We start from the raw sequence: 20,421 nt of genomic DNA, 5'->3' as shown, positions 1-20,421 counted from the left end.
AGGAGTTTTACTCTCACAGCCTTCGGAGTCAGAGTTCTCTTCATTCCCATCCTGCCTCGACAGCGACAGCTATACCCTCCAAAAATTTGAGTGAGACACCAGGGGAATTGCGGGAAGGTCACGCTCCAGCACGGTGTGGGTGGAGGGAGGCGGAGATCTCTGAAGCTTGCTCTTGGGGAAAAAGGTTTATTGGGGGTGCAGGAAGGTCTGAGCTTCGTGCTCTCAGGCGTAGCACGTGGCCGGGCTTAAGAGGGCGGGGGAGGGGAGAGACAAAAGGAGGGTTTAGGAGATGGGAAGCCCCAGGAGGGGAGGAGGTTCCAAGGGAGGGGGAGAGGTCCAAGAGGGGGCAGAGGTTCCAAGAGGCCGCATGGCTTCTCGGAGCCCCCTTATCAGGGGCTCCTAGGTGGGCTGGATAAGGCATGAGACAATGGGGTTACAGACACTGATGTTTTAGGGGCAGGTACAGAGGTGTGGGATGAGCCATACATCTTTTGGGGGGTAGGATGGAACAGTCCATTTCACTCCAGGATTCATCCAAGGGCAGAAGTGACATCTGGCTCGCTGAGAGAACAATCATATCTATCTATCATCTGCAACAATTGCCCTTTTTTGTTAAACTTTTTAAAAGGTAAATACTGACTTAATTACTATTTTTGCACAACTTGGGGTATATAACATATTGCTACTGAAACTACACTTATTACTCTTAAAACAATCAAGCTTTACGGAGTTCCTTCAGCCAAGATGCAGAGCTCAAACCTTCAGATAAACTGTTTAGCTAGATTATTGATTATAATAGGGGTGGCATTTATTTCTTTACTGATTGAGCATTTTAACCTTTTGACTGCTTTAATATAATGGAAGAATTTAACTGAGGTAGTGTTATCAAAACCTTCTGGGGAAGGTTCTATAATTAACTAGGTTGAAAAAGTCTGTTAGGGCTTTGTATCAGCCAGAGATATGGTACCAGAGCTTGCAGTCTTGGCCAGAGCAACCCAGGCATTTCTTTTTGGTTAACTTATGGGTGAAACTTCAATACAAAAATTGAAACAAGAGAACAAATGTAACAATAAGGGAACAAAAGCAACACGCATGTGTAAACAAATGTCCATAATCTTGAGTTGTTTCTGGCAGGCAGTCTTCCTCTCGGCTTTGCACAGTTCAGGTCTGAGAACCCGCCCCCCGGTCTGCACCTGCAAAGTCACTGCTATCTGTGAGGGCACTGCCAGATTTCGGTGCCCAAATTCTAAAAAGGTGTTGTCAGAGGGAACTAAAGGGGGTCCCGTGTGACCCACCCCCGGTCAAAGATAAAAATAGGGAACAGTGCGTAGTTAGGCGGGAGCAGGGGAAAGGACGCCTAGGCAAGTACCGCTGCTGCCGAGAAGATAATTTACCTTGCGGCCCGAAGCACCCGAGTCGGCGAGCGAGGCAGAGGGGAAAAAGCCAGATCCCCCCCAGATAGAATAATGCTGAAATGCTCCAACTATTGCCAACCGAGTACTAGGTTCCCCTGGACGACCAGTCTGATTGCCTCTGAAACACCAAAAAGGCAACAAACACAAAAAGGGAAAACAGGATATTATGCTGTAAAAACAAGGTCAGGACCCCACCCTTATTGGCAGATTATTAGTATTTTAATGCTTCGTATCATACATAAAGGGGAGGGTTCCCCGGCTCTGCACGAGCCCTTTAAGTGGATGCTAACCGGAATAGATGGCAGGGTAATTCGGAGTCAGATAACATCCGGACCCCCTAGTTTTACCCCACGGTTATGCGAATTAGCCCCTGTAGAGCCCTGTTTTAATACTGCGGGATTTTACATGTGTCCATCATTAAACCCAGGGAAAGGGTATTGCAATTACCCTGGAGAATATTTCTGTGGGTACTGGGGGTGTGAAACAATAGCCTCAGACTGGCAAGCAGCAGGAGATAAATTTCTTAAAGTATCATGGGGACCCTATGGGTGTACACCTACACAAAAGGATTCTAGTGGCGCCTTCTTGGGCGGGTGGAAAAGGAGTTGCCAATTTGTGCATTTAAACATAACTGAGCCCATAGACCCAAGATGGATAGTGGGAAGATCATGGGGCTTTCGATATTGGGAACCTGGAAAAGACAGAGGGAGAGTATTTACCATAAAGAAAGGGCCTGTACCAGCAGACACATGGGCAGTGGGCCCTAATCCTGTAATAGTTGGGGATTTAACAGCTAGGAACCTGATAACGGATAACCAAACTACAACTCCTACAACACCGCCAAGTGGGGATTCCCGGTTTAACACTCTCTGGAAGTTAGTTGAGGGAGTATATAAAGTCTTAAATGCTACTCAGCCAGAATTAACAGAACACTGTTGGCTCTGCTTTGATATTAGGCCTCCATTTTATGAAGCTGTAGGGATATCTGAAAAGGCGAGACATCTTAATGGTAGCAATCCCCCGCAATGTAATTGGAAAGATTCCCGGGGTAAAGGAATGACTTTGGCTTCAATAACAGGAAGGGGACGATGTATTGGCAGAGTACCCACACACCTGGAATATTTATGTGAGACTGTTACTAAAGCTAAACGGGAAGATACTCCAGCTAAATGGCTAGTTCCCGCTAAAAACACCAAGTGGATCTGCTCAAAAGGAGGATTCACCCCCTGTATTTCCTTAGAAATATTTAACGAAACCTCTGACTATTGTATACAGGTAGCTGTGATTCCCAAAATTATCTATCACCCCAACAAATATATGTATAATGTACAAAACATCCCAGAACACCACATACAAAAATGAGAGCCTTTCACTGCATTTACAGTGGCAGTTTTAATGCTTGCAGGGGGAGCAGGTGTTGGTACAGGAGTAGCCTCCCTAGTAAAACAAACAAAGGAATTTAATTCCCTGAGGATTGCTGTAGACGGAGATTTGGAATGTATAGAACAATCAATATCAGCATTGGAAAAATCAGTAAGGTCCTTATCGGAAGTAGTTCTGCAGAATAGAAGAGGACTAGATCTGCTATTCTTACAACAGGGAGGACTGTGTGCGGCTCTCCGGGAAGAATGTTGTGTGTATGCAGATCACACTGGGGTGGTACGAGACACCATGACAAAACTAAAAGCAGGACTTGAGAAAAGGAAAAGGAAAAGAGAGGCCCAGCAGAGCTGGAATGAGACCTGGTATAATCACTCCCCTTGGTTACCTACCTTGCTATCTACAATTGCGGGTCCTTTAATATTATTAGTGTTAGGATTAACATTTGGCCCATGTATATTCAACAAGGTAATTGAAATAGTAAAGAGAAGATTGGAAGCAGCACACCTGATGCTAATCAAAGCCAAATATGAAACTCTCCCTGGAGATCCTGAAGTAGAAGAAACTTTGATTCTAGCCCACCAAGAAATAAAACGATTTGATGAACAAAATGATAAAAGATGAAATGGGGGACTGTGAAAAACTGCATTGACTTGTTTGTTCATCAAAAGTATGAAATTAGGATAAAAGGGGTCAGGGCATGGAATTTGCAGGCTTGGGCAAGGCTGGTAACCGCAAATAAAGATTGTGAAAGATCTTGCAGGACTGGCTGGAACTGAAGAAGACCCATCACCCCCACTTGTGAAACCAACTGCTTCTGGAACTGATAACTGCAGTGGAAGGAGACCCATCACCCCTACTTGTGCTGTATAAAAAGGGACTGAAGAGAAGGAAAGGTTGTCAGCTTTTGGCGGAGCCGGACTCCCAAGCTGCACCCAGTGCTGTTTGCTTGCTATCGCTTGCTGTAATTAAAATTATTAATTGATCTTAAAAGGCTGAATCAAATTATTTGCCTCAGTTTATAACAGTGCTAAAGTGTGAAAAACACATTCACTCTCCTGTGAAAATTTAAGTCTAATAAAGGAAAATAGGAGACAAATCTCATATATATCTATATCTATATCTATATCTATATCTATATCTATATCTATATCTATATCTTTATAATAAAGTTATTTTATGCTATAGATACATGTTGCTGTTCGCTACCGACTCCGGGCGGGCGCCGGCAGGACACAGCGAGAGGGGGCAGAGGCGGCGCCGCTTTTCCCCCTTCGACCCTGCAAGGCTCAGTTCTAGCGCGGGAACAGACGAAATGGCGACACGGGACTCGGGTGCAAACACGTGTTCATTGTGGGAGCGTGTCCCCGAGACACCGGGGCAGCGACTGGGGGTCGGTTATACCCCGTGCTGGGGGCAGGGGGAACCTGAGCTGCGGCCAATGGGATGGGAGGCAGGGGACAGGGGCAGGGAAACTCCGGGGACAGCGATGGGAAAGGCAGGGGGGCAGGGACAGACCGCGTGGCGAGGGGGAAGGACAAGGGAACGCAGGAATGAGACAAGGTACCGCGGGAGGGAGCGGGAACGCGCGGGAAGTGGGGAGGGGGAATGGGGGGAAGAAGGGAAAATTACAAACTCCTGGAGGTACATATTATAATATTGCCTTTTCACAAATGTTAAAATGGATTTTATATGTGTGATGTTAAAGTAACTTTGTTATAAAGATATAGTTTTTATTTCTGTTAATTAAGCTTAGACATAGAAGTGAAATAGCTGATATAAGCATACTTGTGTTAAAATGCCTGCTTGGATGGGATGACATCCAATGAACACAACATGAGGACACCTGCTACAGATATGCCAACTATCAGCACTCACCGTCTGAAGATAGTATGGGCCAGGGGCCAAAACTGAAGGTGATGATAAAAAAAAGGACTAAAACTACAGCCAAGAAATGTACATGCTCTAAAAAGGTGGATCTGAGGAGGAGCCATGCTAAACAGTTATTGGAACATGTAAAATAGTTTGGGGAAAAAGTTTACTATACATAATTGTTTATGAATATGTAACAGGATGATGCAATAGAAATGGTATTTCCAAAATAGCAGGTGTGCTCTTGGCTGAGTGCTAAGATGCAACCCGTTGAAATAGAGATTTTTTGGATTTCACATAAGTTAACAAAATGAATTAAGCATTTCTATTTTAGCTTGTATAGTTATGTGTTGAATTTTAACCTTTTACTTAAGAAACCTCTGCCATGGTACAAAGGGCATAGGAAAATGCAAAGTTCTGAAGCTTTTTGCATAAAGAACAATACCATAGAGGACCGAGGATGCAAAGAACCCAAAGAGGCTCCTCTGTCTCCAAGCCTATCAAGACTGAAAAACATACTCAGATAAGCACCAAAAAAGACCAAAGGCACACTCGCAAAGAGGAAAAGTTCAAAAGTTAAATCACGAGGAAGACCACAATCTTCAGCCTCAGAGACCACTAAGAGACCCCTGCAGGACCACCACAGCAGACCACGTTTGCCCAGAAGGGCATGGACTTATTTAGCATGAGAGGCAAGGACAGGCGGGGCCAGGGGTTGAATATGCATGGGAAAGTTGTGCAATGTATTGCATATGGAACACCTTTGTGAATAAAGGTGTGGGTCAAACTGAGGCTCGAAGTACAAATTTTTGGCGAGACATCTCACTTGTGCCAGGCACTGACAATACATGCCCACTTCATAATTACCCGAGGTTGTGGAGTCTATTTATTTATTCCGCATATCGCTTCACTGTAACATCTTTTCCCCTATGGTGTTTGTCTCCTATTGTCCTTTATTAAACTTTTTAAATTTTCACAGGAGAGTGAACATGTTTTTCCCAATTACTAGGTGCCAGAGAGCCACTATTAAATCAAGCAGCATGGTGACAAATGATTGCTGTACCCCAATACAAAGTGTTTCAAACCAGAATGTAATTTTTTTTTTCACTTTCTTCTGCCCCTTAAAGTTAGGCACCAAATTTGAGCCTCCTATTTACTTAATAGATCTCTTCCCTAAAGAGGAATTAAAAGAATGAGAAGGAGATGTCTTTATAAACAAACTGGGCCTGATAGTAGATAAGGCCAGATAGGGAGAGGTGAAAGAAGCAATGGGGGGAATCATAAATTCCATAGGAATTCCACTAATTCACACAGACTTACTCAATACTATGTTACATCTCTGGATTTAGAGAAAAAGAACAGAGATACAAGGAAAAAGAAAAACGGGGGGGGGGGGTATACATTAGAAGGGGGTATTAGGCATTTTAGGAAGTCTGTATCTTCAGCCAAGGGGGAAAGAGAGAGGGAAATGCGGCCGGGAAATTAAGGTAAAAAGGAGGCTGCATACTCTAAAAATTTTGAGAGACCCCATGGGGAATGTCCCATGACTTCTCCCTTTATTCAAATAAAGTTACAGGACTCCTCTGGCTCTTTTTTGGACATAAATCTCTGATGTTTGTGAATTTTCCTGAAATTCTTATCACCACATTTTATATTAATGCATTAATCTGGGACCACAAGATAGATAAAAACATACATATATCTACATACATATGAACTTTAAAATCCACATCAGGTAAATTAAGAAGATCCTTTTACTGAAATATCATTATTGATTAATAGCAGTATTATAGAGTTTAGAATAAAACTCACATATTCATTTACTGGAGTTAACATACTTAAAAAAATATGTAAAATTTTCTTAAATGCTTTTATACATATTGTGAAAAATGCATATTTATGATTGGCTTTTCACAAATGTTACAATAAATATTATATGTGTAATGTTAGAAAGTTATGCTGTATTAATTCTCTTATGTAGTGTGCTAAATGTAGTTTTAGGTTACAACATAATGTTAAAATAGAGACTATGTATGTGGGGGAAGTTTTTTTTTAGGAATGAGATACTTCCTTTGAGGAATGCCTAAATCTTCCAAAGGAGAGGAATTTATGGCTTCTTATCAGAAGAAGCTAATTTCTTCAGGCCTTGCTCAGACTGGAAGACGCCAGGGGATTAAAGGAAACAGTTGACATACAATAGACAGAGTTTCTTGTTTAGAATAGAATGTATGCATAACCATAAAGGATGTATAAATATGCAACAGGTGTATTGGTTTAAGAGTGATTCCTTTGTTCACAAGTCATGCTTTTCGTGACTTAGTGTCCGAGAGGATCCAGACGTCCGTAATTCCTTGGTTTTTATTGTCTTGTAATTGTCCTAACTCTAAACTTTATTAGTCTAATTGTATTATTATTATAACCATTTTATTATTATTAAACTTTTAAAATTTTAAAAACCAAGTGATTGGCGTTTTTCACACATTATACATAGAAAACTGATATAGAGCTAAACGAAAATCACACTTTTGTAAATAACAAAAAACATTTTCATGCTCTAAAAACTGAGAACTATATTATTCTATTGACTATTACATTTTCATTTCTTAATTTCCTCTTAGTCTTATGCCTTATGGTGGACTCTACTTAATTCATATTGACAACATATATGCACAGTTGTAAGAGTGAGCATGTGATCAAAACAGGTGCTGGAGATGCTATTGCATGTGAAACTAAAACATGGAGAGTGATGCACCTTTACCTAATAGACTATTATGACTTTCCTGGGAGATTTTTCAACATTCCCAGCTATTTATTAAATATGGAGGTGGGAAAAGGTAGGGCAGCTCTAGGAATTTTGAAATATTTTACAAATCCACAAAAACTAGAAATATGTCCATCAAATTGTGTGCTATCACTCTGGGAGCTACTAAAGGCTACGTTAAAGATAGGGTTTCTAGTACTGGAATTGAAGGCAAGCTGGTCTGGGTTTGTGAAAAAGGATGGTAGCAAAAACATTGGTCGAACAAAGGTTACAACAACAGGATATAAAATGCAATATATCGATGCCTTGAAATGATAGAATATTAGGTTCTTACAACCAAGGGAAGTATACTACTGTTTTTATCTGTTGTAAACATATTTTATTTCTTCTCCATATAACAGAAGTATTCAAGTATTTTCAGGTTTACTGGAATAAAAAAGTTACTAGTGTCTAGTATATTTTTAACCCCCACATTTTAATTGTCATCTGAAGGTGAAGATAGTTCTCCCCTCGTGTAAGTTCTCCCCTTTCCCTATGAACCAATGGCATCTCTTCTAGGAAGAGAATGCAGGGGTAAAATAAAAATGTGCGTTTATCGACTAAAATCAAAGGTAGCAAAAGCAAATAAAACGCGCACGGTCGGGAGCTGCACCTCGGGAATTCCTGGCTCCTCTAGCCGCTCATTCCCATCGCGCAGCGGCGCAGGGAAAAAGTGGAGAAGCAGCGACAGAGGCAGTCCGCCATATTTCTACCTCACCACGCCCGCAGAGACAAGCCATTGAAAAGCCCGTCGAGCTGGGCTCATAGTGTGCATGCTCTAGTCCCCACCTGCCTTCTCTTCCTCTCTGATGGAATCCTTTCTACTCGTCCTCCCTCTGTTCCTTACTGCTAGGGCAGGAACGAGCCGCGACAGCTCTTCAGCAGCAATTCTCCTCACGCGAGGGGTGAGCGACCGTGCCTGGAAAAAAGGTTCACCGTAAGGAAGTTCTCCCGCCAGGCACATGCTGAGATTGCCGGGCGGCGGCCTTGCCCACTTTCGGAGGAGCCAAACTCTCGCTTTAGAACAGAAGGAGCGACAGGGAAGCGTAATTGAGGAGGAGGGGAGGGATTAACGGACATTAGCATTTCCGTGGGAGGTGGTTATTTCGCAGGGCGGTGGGCGTGTACTTTGCGAGGGACATTTGGGTGGTGGCAGCGGTAGCAGAGGCAGAAGTAGTAGTGAGGGAAGGAGGGAGAGGGGTGTTTGTGGTCAACAGCTTGGCTGGCGAAGAAAGCACTCCTGCCGCCACGGCTGTAGTGAGAGATGTTTTCATGTTGCTTGGTGCATAATTTAGAGGAGGAGTTGGAAGCGGCGACTATTTGAGGCAGGGAACGGGGGGATTTGTGCTGTTGGGGGCCCGCTTTTTCTTTGTGTGTGGCATCGAGGCAGCTCGCTGCACTTGCTCTACAGTGCCTGGGTGGGGACTTCCGGGTAGAGAGCGTCTGTGTCCCCCGGGACTGGTGCTCTGGTGGGGTGTGTGTGCGCGCGTTTTTAGGGTGGGGGTTGTGTCTGAACCAGTTAGGAAGAATGACTTTGGAGTCCATGATGGCGTGCTGCCTAAGCGAGGAAGCCAAGGAAGCCCGGCGTATCAACGACGAGATCGAGCGGCAGCTGCGCCGGGACAAGCGGGATGCCCGTCGGGAACTGAAGCTGCTGCTGCTGGGTGAGTGTGGGCCACCGTCAGCACACACGCCTTAAGCGCCTCTGAGGGTGCAGCTCAGATATTGCCGCCCCCGGCTCTGTCCGGCTGGCCCCCCAGTGCATTACATGGCGTGGTCGGTTCGGTTTTCCTTAGGCGCCTGCCACCTTCACCGCGGGGCGGCCGTGGCGATGGTGGTAGTGACCCGCTCGTCGTTCCTCCGCCACCGCGTTGTGTGTGCGCGCTCATGTGCAGGCTTCGCCGAGGCGCTTATAGCTGGGTAAATAACCGTGGTTAATGTGTGTGAGTTTGCTATGGTGGGGAACCCGTCCTTCCAAAATGGAGAGGGAAAGGATGGCTGGTCGGTGGAGGGGGTGTTTGGGGAATATCGGCGATGATGGGTATAGGAGAGTGATGGTAAGGAAGCAGATTAATGAAAGAACTTGCAGGGGGGTTATTTTGCAGTTTTCTGGTGCATTGTTCTCCGAATCTTAGGTTGCTGGGTCACCAGTTGCATTTTTTTCATTGTGATTTTTATTCAATGAGGCAAAATGGGATAAGGGGCTTATGCCCAAATTGTAGACTGACTTTTAAAGCAAAAGGTGAATGTGAAAAGTGACCTTAAAGTGTACTGGTGGATAGCAGGATCTTTAAAAGACCTTTGGAATTCACCCACTGTTCCAATAAATTAAATCTATTGTTTCATTTATCTTTAACTAAAACAGGTTGTTATTTTGGAGCCACAAGTGTGCAAAGGCAATGTTTGCTTAATAGGAATTTGGCTTATGTTAAAATAAGCTTTTTTAATTAAAACACATTTGTCTGTATCTGAGGTACTCTACTACACTATGTAGTTCTTGTAATACAGCTTCTGTCGTAGACTAGCAGGCCTTGAAATATGTCTGCACCAGTATTTGGGTGAATGGGAATGTTCCAAGTGGATGTGGGGTGTTTATGCCAAAGATTTTAGTCTTGGGTCAGGTACATGAAAGTAATTATTTATATTGGGGGAATAAACTGCCTTTACACTAAGGTGATTTAAAAGGAACTAATTTATTTTAATGATTGCTTATGAACGTGTTGTTTTCTACTTTAAATAATACATTTTCTCTTCTGTATATGGAGAAAGGTATTGGCATCTTAAACTGATGTGGAAAAAGGAGGGGTGGATACAGATATAATGCTACCAGTAATAACATTCTGTCTCATTTGGCCTAATTTTGGGTTGATGGAAGTGTGTGCTGTGGCTATGTCAAGATCTAAAACCAAGATAAAATAGAGGACAGATAGCTTGCATTTTTAAAATTTTAGGGATGTTCAAGTATAGTTACTTAACTATATGCATTTGCTACAGGAGAGGCAGTTGATGTTTGACTTGTTACTTGGGTCAAAATTGTTGCTGCATTTCCTGGTCTTGCAGTAATGCTAGAGGTTTCTCCCAAGTTTTTAAAAATGCATGAAACTTACTGAATGGTACCAACATATACCACACAGAGAAGGAATTCAGAGATTTGATTCCACAGTCAGTAATGCAGATTTGGTATTGTTTTATATGATCCACCCACTGGTAATGGTAGATTAGGGCCTAATTGTGGCATTACTTTTAGAACAAATTAAATAAAGTGTTTTCAGAGAAAATAGACAAGAAGCCATCACTTAGAAAGCTTTGAAGAAAGCACACTGATTGCCTGTATGAATGTTTTCTTCATATATTAGTATCTGCATAAACTGTGCTTCTGAACGTGTAAGCATGATGTACATGAAACCGAGGTAAATATTCTGCTTCATACTTAATAGCATATCTGTATTTGAGTAGAAATCAGTATAGAAATTGTTCTTGTGTACAAATTTTTTGTGTCGCACTTTGTCAACTGCAGTCACATTTGATTGAAAGTGTTTGTGTACATGCAGCTGTTTAACAGTTAATATTGTAAAATGCAGTATAGCAGTAAACCACCGTTGAAGTCACAGGGTTGGATAGAGATTCAAGTTTAAATTTATTTAAAAAACCCCAAACAAACCAAAACTCAAAGCTTCTAAAAATTTGTTTTAATTAGTGTATTTCTTTTAGGTATCTGATAGTACTTTCAGTCACTGCTTCTCCAGCCTAGTCATATGTTCATTTCTTAAGCTTGTGTTATTTGTTTGGGTAATTCATATGGTTAGGATGGACAAAACCATTTTAAAAATAGGAAAATAATAATTAAAATGAGGAAACTGGGAAATGTCTGAAGTTGTTTGCCATCCATTTTTAAATTAACTTGACCTTTACTGTCTCATTATGTATCTTTAGCCATCAAAACTTAAAGTAGTAGTAGTGCTTTATTTTATTTAAATGTAAGGCAAACTTTTTTTAAAAGTGCCAACTTCTCTGTCCCACATTGAAAAGTGTTGCTGGATTTAGAAGCCTAAATGGGTTAAAGGCTTTTGAACATGGGACAAAAGGTGTATCCTTTTGATCATAAGATGAGAACACAGCTTAAGCTGAGCTGTGTTAACTGACCACATGTGCTTTTTGAACTTGTTGCAAGTGCAAAGTAAAAGGTATCAAATCAAAAGGTTTTAAGGAACAAATGAGCATGTCTATGCAATATTTTTTGATCTTGTTTAAAAATTAGACATACATACAAATGCACACATGTAGCAAATATAAAGAAAAAATTCTGGGTCAGAATGGAGGATATTTTTCCATCCTTAACTTGTAGGAGGGAACTTATAGTGCTTCCTTTCAAAGTGAAATATTTCCCTCTGAACTATGTTGGTTACTGTTTCTGTGTGACATTATGCTGTGTGCACCTTTCTTGTGTATTAATGATATGTTTTTACTTTTCATGGGATCAGAGTTTAAAATGTTGAAAGCAATTTCTGGAAAACTTTTTGCATGGTAAGATTATTTTAAATTATTAGTTAAAAAATAAACTCTCTCCATGATTAAACATTAAAATACCACTTTTAGGTGCTGCATTGAGCATCATTGTCCTGTTCTAATGTACTGTAAAAAATTAAGCAAAGTCTCTTACTATTGTAATTCTAAAAAGTGAGAACTCTAGCATATACACTGAAAATAGTTCTGCTAGCACAAGTTGGTTGCAATGTTTAATGTACTTTGGAGCAAATTCAGTCTTCCACTGATTTGGTTTTTATCTCCTGTATTTTTGAAATTCTTCTGTATTCCATTACTACTGAACATTTTGTAAAACCTTATGATTGTTCTCCAGAGCATAAAATTATTAACATTTATTTGTTGTTTGCTGTTGTAAATACATATATTGCTATAGTACAAAAATAGTCATGTGTTTTTAGTGTTTTATATGGGTATGCACTGAACAATGTACAGTATTCTGCATGCTTATATTTTAAGCATGTATGTACATATTTATTGTTAAGTAGCAACAGACATGTGATATAACTTTCTATGTATATAATTTTGACTGTCATCAGTGGAAGTTTTACCTGGTCTCAGAAAGCAATGTTTGGGCTTAAATGTTAGTTTGTAGCCATAAACCTTCACTACTGGACATAATATGCCTGTACACTGTATATATTTGTTTTATGCATTATTTTCTCTTCAGGAGTATCTAAGAAAATAATCAGCAATATCTATAAGTTTTGGCAAAATTAGGTATTGGAGATGAATCAGTGAAGCAAGGTGTCAAATATGAGTATCTTTTCATTATCTATATGTTACCAAAGAAAACAGGTGGGAGGTAAACAATTTGAATTTAGCATTAATTTCAACTACTCTTAAGTGGAAGACTTTGTTTGTTTGTTTTCCAAACCTATAGGATATATATATGTTGTAGGGTTTCATTTGTATACCTGTGGTAGCTGAATGAAAGATTTATGTACAGATTTCTGTAAATTAGTAGACTTAGACTTCAAAAACCTTGAAGAGGAAGTGGGCCCATCAAGCCAACAATCAATCTTCCTTCCCTGCTGTAATCTGAAATATGTATGCCAATAGTCTCATCTACTTATATAAGTAGATAAACTGATACTACACATTTCAGGATTTTTTGTGCACAATTTAAAAATGCTGGTATTGATTAGCATATCCTAATTGACTATTTTCTTTGCTCTTCATTAAAGCAGAAAATGTAATTATTTTGGAAGAGCATTGCAACCTTTTCTTATTATCTTGTATTGATCCATACTTGCACTGAACACTTGCAAATAAGTTTAGGTAATTACAACAGTATGTATTTATGATTAGAAAACAAGCAAATACTTAATATATATCTTCATGATGTATGTTGAAACTAGATTGGTAAGTGTATCTTAATTTGGATAAGCTGTTTCTAAGGTTATGTAATTTGATTCTGGATTACAAACACTGATCTATTACATATATATAGACATATACATTCATTTATAAAAATAACTGGTTTTGAGGAAAATCATCATATTGATATCTATGTGATATGATTTCACATTTGCTGGAAAATAGCATATTAATTTTTAAATGCATGATAAATGAATATTTTATTTTCAGCTCTTATAAAGAATTTTCTTCTGGGTTATTTTGTTTTGATTTTCCTCCTTCTTTAAAAGTGATCTACTGTAGTTAATGGAAATTAGTTTAGAACCTTAATACTCAAAAAATTCTGACTAACTTAGTTTTGCTCATATGTCAAAAAATCAAGGGACCCCAAATTTGTACTTCCCTTTTAAAAACATTATTGAATTTGTATGGAAGGGAAACATATGATAAAACAGGGGACTCTCTTGAGAAGGGACTTTGGGGTATATATTGTAATGTTAAGAAATATTTCTGGTTTTAGCTACTTCAAATTGTTTGGTGTGTTAAGGCAGTGGTAATTTAATAAGCAACAGCATTTCTTTTGAAGTACTATGACAATCTGAAAAATTATCCCGGGAAGGGAGAACATGATAAGGTAGATGTGTGTTTTGTGCTCTGCTGAATGGATTAATACTCAGGAAACATGTTCTCATACTTGAACAAGATTGCATGCAGCCATTACTAATAAAATTATGGGACATTTTTCAACATTCAACTGTTATTTTCTCTGCTTATTTAAAAAGTTACTTGCAAGAATCAAGAGCAACAAAGTAAAATAAAAACTGAGGAAGCACTTGAATATTGGAAATACTATAAAGCCATATAAATAGTATTCTTAAAATCAGAGAAGTAAGTGGGCAACAGCCTTTAAGTATTGTGTTAACACAGTGCAAAGAAATAAGAGACTGAGGGGCATAAGTCTAAGTGATACCACAGTTTGAAAAGTTTTCAAAGTTCCCAGGGAAGTTCTAGGAACAATATATATCTGTGGGTTCTTTTCTTTTCTTTTCTTTTCTTTTCTTTTCTTTTCTTTTCTTTTCTTTTCTTTTCTTTTCTTTTCTTTTCTTTTCTTTTCTTTTCTTTTCTTTTCTTTTCTTTTCTTTTCTTTTCTTTTCTTTTCTTTTCTTTTCTTTTTTTTCTTTTTTTTCTTTTTTTTCTTTTTTTTCTTTTCTTCTTTTTTTTTTTTTTTCTTAATGCTATATTTGAGAATGGAATAATTCAATTGGAAGGGACTTAAAATAATCATCTATGTCCAAATGCCTGACCACTTCAGGGTGGATCAAAAATTAAAGCATGTTATTAAGGGCATTGTCCAAATGCCTCTTTAACATTGACAGGCTTGGGGCATCTATCATATCTCTGGGAAGCCTGTTCCAGTGTTAGACCACCCTCTGGGTAAAGAAACACTTCCTAATGTCCAGTCTAAACCTCCCCTGGTGCAACTTTGAACCATTCCCACACATCCTCTCATAATATCGTTCTGGACAAAATGTCTAGCACACAGATGGATAAGCATGTCATGCAGTGGGTGAGCAACTGGCTCATGGGTCAGGCACAAAGGGTTATAGTGAATGGGGTAACATCAAGCTGCTGACCCATCACTAGTGGGGTTCCACAGGGCTCCATCTTAGAGGCAGTTCTCTTCAACATCTTCATAAATGACTTGGACGCACAACTGGAAGGGATACTAAGCAAGTTTGTAGATTATACAAAACTGGGAGGAGCTGTTGACTCCCTTGAAGGCAGGGAGACCCTGCAGAGAGACCTCAACAAATTAGAAGACTGGGCAATCACCAACTGTATGAAGTTTAACAACAGAAAGTGCTGGATTCTGCATCGAGGATGGGGCAACCCTGGATGTATGGACAGACTTGGGTATTTGATGCTGAAGAGCAGTGCTGCAGAAAGGGACCAGGGAGTCCTGGTCAACAGAAAGTTGAATGAGTCAGCAGTGCCCTGGCATCCAGGAGGACCAACGGTGTCCTGGGGTGCATCAGGCACAACATCACCAGCCAGTTAAGGAAGGTGATTGTCTGGCTCTGCTCTGCACTGGGGCAGCCTCACCTTGGATATTGTATGCAGTTTTGGTCACCACAATAAAAGAAAGATATAAAGCTACTAGAGAATGTCCAAAGGAGGGCAATGAAGATGGTGAGGGACTGTGAGGGGAAGCCATATGAGGAGCGGCTGAGCTCACTTGGTCTGTTCAGCCTGGAGGAAACTGAAGGAAGACCTCATCTCAGTCTACAGCTTCCTTGTGAGGGGAAGAGGAAGGGCAGACACTGATCTCTTGTCTGTGATGACCAGTGACAGGACCCAAGGGAAGGCCCTGAAGTTGTGTCAGGGCATGTTTGGGTTGGATATTAGGAAAGGTTCTTCACACAGAGGGTGGTTGGGCACTGGAACAGGCTCCCCAGGGAAGTGGTCACAGCACCAAGACTGCCAGAGTTCAAGAAGTATTTGGACAACACTTTTGGTACATGGTATGACTCTTGAGGATGGTCTTGTGCAGGGCTGGGAGTTGGGCTTGATTATCCTTGTGGGTCTCATCTAACTCAGCATATTTTGTGATCCTGTCTGGATACCAGAGAGAAGAGATCAGCACCTCCCTCTCCACTTCCCTGTGGGAAGGGGTCATGCTCCAGCACGGTGTGGGTGGAGGGAGGCAGAGATCTCTGAAGCTTGCTCTTGGGGAAAGAGGTTTATTGGGGGTGTAGGAAGGACTGAGCCTCGTGCTACGCAAGAGGCCAGGCTTAAGAGGACAGGGGAGGGGAGAGAGAAATGGAGGGTTTAGGAGAGGGGAAGCCCCAGGGGGGGAGGAAGTCCAAGAGAGGGGGAGAGGTACAAGAAGGGGGAGGGAGGAAGTCCAAGGGGGGGAAGAGGTTCCAAGGGGGGGAGGAAGTCCAAGAGACCGCATGGCCCCTCAGAGCTCCTTTATCAGGGGCTCCCAGGTGGGCCGGGACAAGGCATGGGCCAATGGGGTTACAGACTCTGATGTTTTAGGGGCAGGTACAGAGGTGTGGGATGAGCCACAATCTTTTGGGGGGTGGGATGGAACAGTCCATTTCACTCCAGGATTCATCCAAGGGCAGAAGTGACATCCGGCTAGCTGAGAGAACAATCATATCTATCTATCATCTGCAACACTTCCCCTCCTCAGGAAGCTTCAGAGAGCCATGAGGTTGCCTCTCAGACTCCATTTCTCCAAACTAGACAAACCCAGAGTCCTCTGCCACTCCTCATAGGACGTGCCTTCCAGCCCTTTAACCAGCTTTGTTGCCCTCCTCTGAGGGCACTTCACGGACCTTCAAATCCTTTTTTAATTGTGGGGTCAAGAAGTGCACGCAAAACTCAAGGTGAGGCCACCCCAATGCTAAATACAGAGAGATGGTGACCTCTTTTGACTGGCTGTTTGTGCTGTGTTTGATGCATCCCCAGGATGTGTTTTGCCCTCTTGGCTGCTGGGGTACACTGCTGACTTCAACTGAGCCGGTTTCTGACCTTCACCTCCAGCAGGGCTATTCTCTAGCCACTCTTCTCCCAGTTTATACTCTTAAATTGTTAGTCTAAATGTTAATTCTCTTGGTCATGTTAGAGAACGTTGGATAAGAATTCCTGAAACTACTTCTATCCATGTTTCTGGGTAAATGGGTTTCAGCCAGAAAGACAGCAGGTTTCTGTAACAGCAAATGCTAACTTATGAGGTCAGAAAAAATCAAATGCATGAATGCTGAGAAAGGTGTCAGGTGGTTTTGGGAACCTATCAGGCTTGGAAAACAGGATGTAATACAGGACTTTTTTTTTCTAAACACTGATATTTTCTTTACTAAGCATTATGCCACTTCATCTCATAGACCAGGACAATGCTAGCAATAAAAATCCAGGGCTGTATCTGGATGGGATGGAGTTAATTTTTCTCATAGTGGCCTGTATCATACTGTGTTTTGGATTTGTGACTAAACCAGTGTGGATACGGTCAATGTTTTGGCTATTGCTGAGCTGTGTTTTCACAGTGCTAAGATTTTATCCTTTTTTTCCCCACTCTGCCCCCCCTTTCCCCATCCCTGATCTCAAGTCAATAAGGGGGGTGGGGGGGCTGGTAGGATGTGCTCAGTAATAAAAGATCTGGGAAAGAAGGAGGAAAGAGAGAAATTACATTTATCTTCCCAAATAACATTGTACATCCCGAGGCCCAGAAAGTGTCAAAACAGCTAATTAATGCCTCATTTTGTTTTGCTTACATGTGTAGCTTTTTCTTCACCTATTAAACTATCCTTATCTTGATACACAATGGCAAAAAATGCACTCTTGAGCTAAAAACTCATACAGATCAACATGCTTGCATAATTCTTGGTATGTTATAAAAAATAAATTTCCCCTGTGAAACATTGTCCTGTTCTTACCTTGGATTTGTCCAGGATTTGCTTCTAGTCACTTGTTATATTTTCACCTTTGATATTTGATATATGACCCATGGGCACTTAGAGACTGAGACCAACATAGTAATTAATCTTTGTATCTATTATGAAGCTAAATTAATTGACTTCCTAATGGTAATTGTAGGGTGAAATTTTGAGTCCTTTAATCATTCTTATAGTTATCTTTCTCATCCTTTCCAACATCACTTCTAAATTGCAGACTATGAGAAATGAGCACAGCGGTGTATACATTCTTTACCACAAGTGCAGATGTAAAACTTTTCTTGTGATAGTTGAGATGCCACTGTTGAGATTTGTACAAGGAAAGCAATGACCTTTTTAGTTATGGCATCAAACTATTCATGTTTAAATGGCTATCTACCATAACTAAAATATTCTTCAAAATAATTGCTTTTCAGGGTGGGTTGATTGACCATTTGCAACCTGCTTTCTCTATTCCTGTGCAGTTTACCTTATATTTACCTGTATTCAGAGGCACAGTCTCTGCCTGTTCCTGGTTTACAGGTTATTCATTGTCATATCCTCTTTGTAATTTACCAATTCACAGCTTTTATGTCACCTACAGGTATTGTCAGTAGTAAGTTAAGAGGTATTTTTTTAATTTAATGGGAAAAGATATTTAAGTTTCTTATCAGAATAGGGGTATCACTGGGATCCTGTTAGAAACAAAGCTGCCTGAGGACTTTCTCTTATTTAATTTAATACTTTCTGCTTAAAGAACAAATGTGTGCTGTTTGTTTGTTGTATGAAACCAAATCAGTTGCTTAGCAGAAGTCTAGTTCCTCAAAACTGCTGCATTTATAAACCAAGCCACTAGAACTGTTGTAGCTGCTTAACTCTTGGTATGCAATCTCTCCCACGTCCCATTCTCATCCTTGGGTTTTTGGAGTTTTTTTTGGGTGATATTAAAAGATTTATAAGACAGAAGGGCTTCTTGGTCAGTTATTCCATTGATAAGAGGTGTCCTGACTTACTGAGTAACAACAATGTTCTAACTTTAGTAACTGCTCTGTAACATCTTCACTAACTGCTGTAGTGGAAACTCTTTCATTGTCACTTTAAATATGATCTGTGTTTCCCTAAAACCAAAACAGAAATATTTGCAAACTGTATGTGGATTTTTTTGGTGTTAATATGAAGAACCATATCAATTTAATAGGGGACCAATGCAGTTTTAAGTTTTTTAGGTTTTTTTTTTTTTTTTTTGTATGAAAATATGAAGTTTAGAAAACAACAACAACAAAAAAAAGCCCCTCCACAGTCTTTGGAACCTTTTAGTTCTTCATTTGACTTCTCTTCCCCCCTCCCTCCCCATTAACAATTTTTAATACTTCTGAAGGTTTTGACATACCTATTTCAACTTTCTCTTTACATCCTCTCTTATCCAAACTCCTTGTACTGTTTTTCATGTTTTGTGGAATTGAGGCTGTCTAGCTATTTAATGAAATGTTATGAAATGCCTCTTAGTTGTTCCCATTTTAAATTTAGTTGCAGCTGTTCTCACTCCTATTTCTGTCAGATTTTATTCAAGTATCTGTCCTAGTTTAGGGCAAATTTGGGGAGAACCCTCTGGAAGGAGGCCCCAGAAAACAAACCCCCACGGCCCCTCCCCACCCACCTGGTGGGGGAAAAAATTTTCTCTAAGAGAAGTGGAAAAGAACCTGTTTATTTAACAAACAAAGCACTCCCTGGCACCAAAAGAAAAAATTAACAACACCAGATGACAACAAAACTCTTTCACCACTCTGAAGAGATGAACAAATCCAGAAATTCTTTCCTGGGAGTGGTCGCCCGGGTCTGGACGCTGGGGATTGCTCTGGGCACTGGGCATGGCTGCTGCAGATCACAAAGCACAGGCTCTCGGTGCTCCTCAGTGTTTCCCAGGTCCCAGTCCAGAGCAGATTGGATGGTATTCAGGAAAAGGAAAGGAAAAGAAACAGTCCAGGGAAAGAATTGGACTGCTTAGCTAAACTAACTAGGAAGCAAAGGCAAAAGCAAAAGCAAGCAAGCCAAGCAAGCCAGCCAGCACTAGCCTCTTCTAGACCGCAGACCATGGGGGGAGGTGAACCGGCTGATGACACGGCAAAACAAACCTTCACTTTCAGAGTCAGTTCTGAAAGCACAGAACATAATATCAAACATAAACAGAACACATGATTGGAGATACAAACACCATAACGTCACCCTAGGACACTCTCATGAAACATGAAGTATTTGTACTACTAGTTTTGGACTTTTTTTGCTTGTACATAACAAATGTAATCAAGTCATGATAACACCCTCTAAAATTACTTTTTACTTCAGTTCTGCCACAAGTTCTTTTTCTTCATATGATAAGATGTATTTCTGTATGGTGCTTTACTGTGTTAGAAAATCATCATTTCTGAAATACAGACATTCCAATGTCATTTGATTAGGATTTGTAGCATCCGTTATGTTGCCCTGGGAGACTATTACCTCCTTTTGTTTTCATTAAACTGTTTAAAAAGCCCCACTCAGTTGTCTGTCAAATCACCTGTGACTTGGTCATCTGACATGGTTCTAGCTTTTGTGTCAATTCTTTCTATTAGATTTT

General features: G+C 40.6%; 1 protein-coding gene across 1 annotated transcript in view; it reads left to right on the top strand.

Annotated features, from left to right (window-relative positions):
• Positions 1 to 8,611: 8,611 nt before the first annotated feature.
• The window catches only part of LOC146763027 (guanine nucleotide-binding protein G(q) subunit alpha), a 278,488-nt gene continuing 266,678 nt past the window's right edge, over positions 8,612 to 20,421 (top strand). The window contains exon 1 of the mRNA XM_085571309.1: positions 8,612 to 9,131. Coding sequence (XP_085427435.1) covers positions 8,996 to 9,131 — 136 coding nt within the window. The 5' untranslated portion in view covers positions 8,612 to 8,995. The remainder of the gene's footprint in view (positions 9,132 to 20,421) is intronic.

The sequence above is a fragment of the Lonchura striata genome, chromosome W (genome assembly GCF_050655825.1).
Source record: "Lonchura striata isolate lonStrDom1 chromosome W, ASM5065582v1, whole genome shotgun sequence".
NCBI classification, from domain to species: Eukaryota; Metazoa; Chordata; class Aves; order Passeriformes; family Estrildidae; genus Lonchura; species Lonchura striata.
The sequence above is the reverse complement of the archived record's forward strand: the minus strand, read 5'-3'. Positions and strand labels throughout refer to the sequence as shown.